Source organism: Varroa jacobsoni, unplaced genomic scaffold (genome assembly GCF_002532875.2).
Source record: "Varroa jacobsoni isolate VJ856 unplaced genomic scaffold, vjacob_1.0 scaffold_1101, whole genome shotgun sequence".
NCBI lineage: Eukaryota > Metazoa > Arthropoda > Arachnida > Mesostigmata > Varroidae > Varroa > Varroa jacobsoni.
The window spans coordinates 265,839-271,838 of NW_019214003.1; the positions used below are offsets into that span (position 1 = coordinate 265,839).

General features: G+C 45.4%; 1 protein-coding gene across 1 annotated transcript in view; it reads right to left on the reverse strand.

Moving 5' to 3' along the window:
• LOC111266594 (ribosomal protein S6 kinase alpha-5) overlaps positions 1 to 5,450 on the reverse strand; it is a 90,714-nt gene extending 85,264 nt beyond the window's left edge. Inside the window, exon 1 of the mRNA XM_022844193.2 lies at positions 2,734 to 5,450. Coding sequence (XP_022699928.1) covers positions 2,734 to 2,776 — 43 coding nt within the window. The 5' untranslated portion in view covers positions 2,777 to 5,450. The remainder of the gene's footprint in view (positions 1 to 2,733) is intronic.
• Positions 5,451 to 6,000: the final 550 nt, after the last annotated feature.

The following is a 6,000-nucleotide window of genomic DNA, read 5'->3' on the forward strand; positions in this document are numbered from 1 at the left end:
CAATATGAGCACCTCAAGGAACGCGGAAGTGTTAAAAACGAAGACCCTGTTCGACGAACGAGGCGTTACCGACAGCGCCGCTAAAGCGAACTGCCGTCGACTCTGCTTTTCACAACCAGTCAGGGGTTCTTCGAAAAACGAAAAACAGCCGGCCATAGAGACTAACTGGAAGGGATGCCCCAGAATTGTTCCCATAATATGAGGTGCACGTGAGTATTATACTTCATGCAGGTCTTCGTGCAATTTTTACATGTGTATAGAGAGAGAGAGAGAGAGAGTCGATTGTTGTATGATGTACGTAAAGTTATTTATGTTTACAGACGACATTAATCTCGAATACACTTGGATACGTAATAATACTGAACGACAGTCGTTAGAGCGAGTCTGTTGAGCACAAAACATTTCCCCTTTTGCTATAATGATTAGGCCGAAATTGCTTGGCACAGGTAAAACTAAATATGCTACATTAATTGATTAACTTCGGCTGCTGACTTAATTAGTTCAGCGTATAACACTTGGACCTTTCGTTACACGACGGGTAGCTATAGTCATTGAAACGTTTACGTACGAATGAAAATACTGAGCGCAGCAATTTCAGCCGCTGGACATTTGCCGTTATACGGACTTAATCGCGGAGTTAGCGAAATCTGGCTTCTACAGATGCTCTCAATATATGAAGCAGTTGATGGCTTTGAATGGCAGAGAGCATGCTCGCATCACGTTGAAAGACAGCGACCTCCAGCCTTCAATATGACGCAAGTCACTGCACGCAGTCGAATTTTGTTGCCGTAGGTCTGTTGTTATTCTATTAGCGGTTTTAATTACGATTCGAAGACACGTAGTTAAAATATCGCGACGAGATTTTCCCATCACTGCGTACGTCGCCATCCCGTGGTGCCGTCAACACTAGCTAACAAAATGAATAAATTAGGGAAAAAAACAGCAGTATCACCAGTGATCGGCACTAATAGAATAGTATACATTGCAGATAGGGGGCAAAGGTCATGGTTCAGCGCAGTCACTAATTAGCCAACAATAACCCGCTCCTCAGCTGTAAGTATATTATAAAAAAAAAAAGCACGACAAATATGACGCAAACGAGAGAGGATCCGATTTAGGATTCACTTGTAGAAACAAGCTGCAGACTGCTGACCACCTTCATCGTGTGTGTGGTTGGCCAATAGAATTCGTTTACGAGAAATAGGTTTGCTTCTATGGTTTTCATGCAACTTTTTTTGGAGTACTGATCTGCTCCGTTGGGCTCTCGTTAACTCGTGTCGATTCGGGTCATAGCAGGCGTACGCTACGGGTACATACGTTTATCGATACCGATGACGAATATTGTAGCTTTAAAAGCCTTCCAACCATGCCAGCTCGCCTGATCTTACTCGAGTGTAAATTGGATTTTAGACACCAATGCGTGTTGTTGGAGGACACTAGTACTTATACAGTGCTTACCCTCTGATGGCAAGACAAGCGAGCTTTCGTCTGATGCCGGCACAGCCTTAGCAATTTACTTTAGGACTAATTCAATCGCGTGCTATATACATATAATAGCGATCACCATACTATACAGTATTACATACAAATCATACTGCTACTCTATCATATGTGTATATGGTATCAAACGATTTTTATCGGTGTAAACGTGTGATCAAGATCTATTGGTGACGATAGCGTTCGGATGCAGAATTAGCGACTAGATAAAAAAAAAATGGACACAATTTTAACTTTCAAAGCAAAGCTACTTTCCTAGCCATAATGCAGCATTGACCCATTGGGTTACAATGGGTTGCTGGCTGATTGATAGTCATAACCCTGTATAGCGCTACAGATGATTTTTCGTTTATTCTTGGTTGTCGACAGTAGCAGAAACAGCATTAGTATGACCAACTGTTATTCTAATTGTAACAGTCATTGGCCGCGCGGGGTCGCCAAACAACAACCGCAGCAGCAGCAGCAACGAGAAGGTACTATCGCGCTTGAAAAGTGCCGGCACTTGTGAAACCTTGTCGACGTCATCGATGAAGGCCATCGTCATTATCATCACCCTTGTCGTCGCCGTCATAACCAACATCAGCATCAAGACCATCATCGCCGTCATAATACGTTGCAAGCAACAAAGGAGGCAGTAGAGACGATGGCTGATACCGCTGGCCACAGCCGAAACTGACGCGTGCTTCCTTCAAGTGCAGTAGCGCAAACATTGTATCTACAGGTAAGGAAACAACGGCAGAACGAAGGATCAGAACAGGCCATTTCGCCTGGCACTGTGGAAAAATGGACGAACGAGTGCGCGCTAACAAACTCAGGACAACACGAGCAAACAGACGGCCGCGTCGCCACCATACATAGTGTACGTTACCGTCTGCTGGCGTACTAATAGTACACCTTACCTTCTGCCTAGGTATTCTACAATACGATGCTACGGCTAGTAGAGGTAGCGCATTTTGTCCAGCTGGAGGAGTGCACTGAGAGACGGCAACGATCGAAATTTCTTAGTGAAGTTAATGACGAAGACGAAGAACAGAAAAAGCAAGAACAGCTTATTCAAGTTAACTTTTGAGCTATCTCCCGTCGAATTCAATTGATAAGCTGATTAATTTTCCTGCTATCGCACAGTCCCGTGGATAGAGAACATGCATTGGACTTTGCCAGTATCTTGATGTTTCTGCCCTACAGACCACCATCCCAACTATTTTCTTATTAGTCATTTCTGTTTAATCAACTTACCGGTGGTGCCGTACTGTTGAATCCACTGAGCTTCGACCCGCATCGTGAACGGAGGTCACTGTTGCTGCACGGGGTGGGGTAATTGTAATGTCCGATGGCCTCACAACCGCGCAACTGCTGTACGGCTGATTTCTTACAGCCGAACAGCTGGACTGTTGAATGTTGAGAAAGGTCCGTTAAAAATGATCCCTTATGTATTGCTCTATGACTCGCGAGAGTCAATCGGACGAGGGAAGATGGTCTTCGAAAATTTCGATTGGGAAATCATGACTCCAGTGCTCGCTTCTGTCCTCACGAGAGCACTACAAGATCGCCCAAATCTTTCAGCCCATCATGCGATCGTTAACATTTCGAACTGCCACTAACCTTCAAGATTCACTTTCTATTCCGTTGCATTAGAATGCGGCCGTGGCCGTTGAGATATTTTTCCCGTTTTGGCAAGATCCATCCAGCGCGTCAAGTTCAGAAAAAACTTTGTTGGTAGCGTTCTAGGTTGACACTACCAATCAACAATGATCAGAGCCTTACGATGTTGTTGTTGTTGTTCCTAAAGTCGACGTTGGATGCGCAAACCCTAGGCAGATAACTGGACGATGACCATGGGATGCATAAGAAGTGCAGAAAATGCACTAAACGTAGTTTTTCTTTCACCGAAGGAAATATAGGAGACAGCCTTAAATACGATTAATTTAGGCACATTCCTTTGTTCTTGCTAAGCACACCGTTGTTTTTAGAATTACGTCAGAATAACAGTATTCTCTCTTATAGCATGTCCTATAGATTCTGAGACTAAGCTTTTTGGATAAGCGTCTCTCTTCCTACTGCTTTACCGTGTATAACGTTTGTGAAACGAAAGCCATCGGATCACAAAAAATAACGATTAGGTCAACTACTGATTAAGTTGTTGACCTGCAACTTCCGCTATCGATAAACAAAATGGTTCGTCATCATTGCTGGCGTAATAGTAAATCTAGTATTTAAGAACGATTTCGATCTGACGACCCTCTTCTACCGACCATTTAGTCTGCCTTCTCGTTCTGTTCAAAACTTTTAGTTGTTGTTCTCCATCTGCCACCGTTGTTGTACCATCGCCGTTATGATAATGCCGATAGTGATTCGTTCGTTTCGTTGCCGTAACCGTGCAAGCGTCCGGGTCAGGACGTCAGCTGTTTCCTATTAACTTCCACCAGACGGCTGCAGCATCAATGACACACGACGACTAACACTAACAACTATCAACTTAATGAAAACTAGAAAAATTGACGGTAACTTGGTTATTTACCACTTTGCCATACTGAATGATTCGATCGATTCGCTATCTGACGATTGGATCTCATATATACGGTTTGGTTATTTTTTCTGAGTTCCCTCGGCGCAGAATTACAGCAGTTAACTGTGTAGAAATACTTGAAGTTGCTAACACTTTTATTGGAGTACTTGTCAAATAACAACCGTAAGTTCGTATAGGTATACGTATTTATATATATGTACATATATATATAGATATATATATACATAAATATATATATTTACTTATCAGTCTCCTTATAGATAGAGACTTCTTAGAGCAACACAGTCACGCCGTCACGTCAAGGTTGTCGTCGGCGCCTTTGTCTGCAATTCTATCCGAATTGAATGAAGTAGTTTTAGTTGTACTACGAGTGGCAATAGTCGAATATAACAGCAATAGAATTGCAATCAGGACCCCACTCTATTCAAATTCTATGTCTTTTTTTCGCTTTATTTTTCCGTTTGGCGCCCTCTGTTCTTTCACTCATTTTCTCTCTTTGCCTGTGGCTGTCGAAACGCAACAGCTCGTTGCTCATCGAATACAAATAGCATTGCCCTTTATCAGGGATAGACCTGTAATCTGTTCTGCCCCTGGCGTCGTCGTTGCCGTCGCAGCAGAGCTGATGCGCTCGATGGCACCACGTAACAAATCTGGTTGCCGTATTTGTGGCTGTTGAGGTGGTCGTGGTAAGTGGCCTTCTCGTACCCGCCAAGTCCCAACTGTGCCTGCTCCGGAGCGAGGACCATCAGCTGTGTGTCTCTCCTTCTCTATGCGAGTGGGAGGCAATTGGACCAGATCAGGCGAGCATCTCTCGACGGCTGATAGCACAAAGGTAGCACAGATGATGTTGACCGAAATCAGCCGCAGCAACCGAGTGCGATGCTGGTAGTAATCGGAGTAGCAGTAGTCGTAGCAACGTGCGTACACAGTCAAATAGTACGGCCGCTTGGCCACAAATCACAACGGTAGTGACAGCACTATCAGTCGCCGTAGTACTTGTAATGAACAGTAGAGGCGTATTGGAAGTTATCGGTAGAACGACGAACGGCCGGATGAACAATCGGCAGATTGATCAGTGAATTGTCAACATCACACGGATAGCGGAGTTAGGTAAGGTAGGCAAACAGGCGAACAATTATCTGTCTCTCTTTGGTGGTAAGCGCTGTCGCTGCTGCTACTGATGGTAGAGCTTTAGCCTGTTAGACGGACCAGCAGCACCGAGCCGGCCATACACGATCAAAGTCGTCAGGCAGACAGCAGGGACCAACCACCGCCGCGACCCTCCGCCGATCAGCTGGAAGGTGCGCGCATGCGCCTCGTGCTGGGAGAGAGGACGAGGCCTGCACGTGCGGGAGCAGCACGCCAGTCGACTTTCTGTCCAGTTCAACCAGCAGCCTCTGGGCGAACAAGGCGCCAGAAAGCTTTTAGAGAGCCTGGCCACCGGGAATGAGAGACATCCACCCATAAACAGCTAATATTAACGTTACCCGGAACGAGCAGACGGCAGCCTGCTGCCGTTCGGCATGGTGAGCCTCAGCCATCATGATCTCGACAATTACCATCGAAGTCACGGTCGCTAGCCTTGACACAGCGACAACTGCACGGCAATGAGCGCGTGCTCGTGGGGGCAATATTCAAGTCTGTCTATTTCGGTATCTGATTAACCGTCTGCTTCCCGCTTCAAAGACGGTTCGATCGTATAACGCGTGAGGGCAACAGGAAAAGGGGACACAGGGATACTAGAAAATCTAGATGTTGTTTCAACATTCATCCACAGATTTTCTCCCATCACTGTTGTGGTACTTTTTAACTGCAGTGTCGTCTCTGTTCGTAGAAGCCTTCACACATTGAAGTGGTCCGACTAAAGCGCCAAAGTGCGACTTCCACCAACATTGCCAAGAGCAGCCACACGCAATTGATTGCTAAACTTTCAACCGCCCACTCGGATTCACGTTGACACCATAAAGAGTTACATC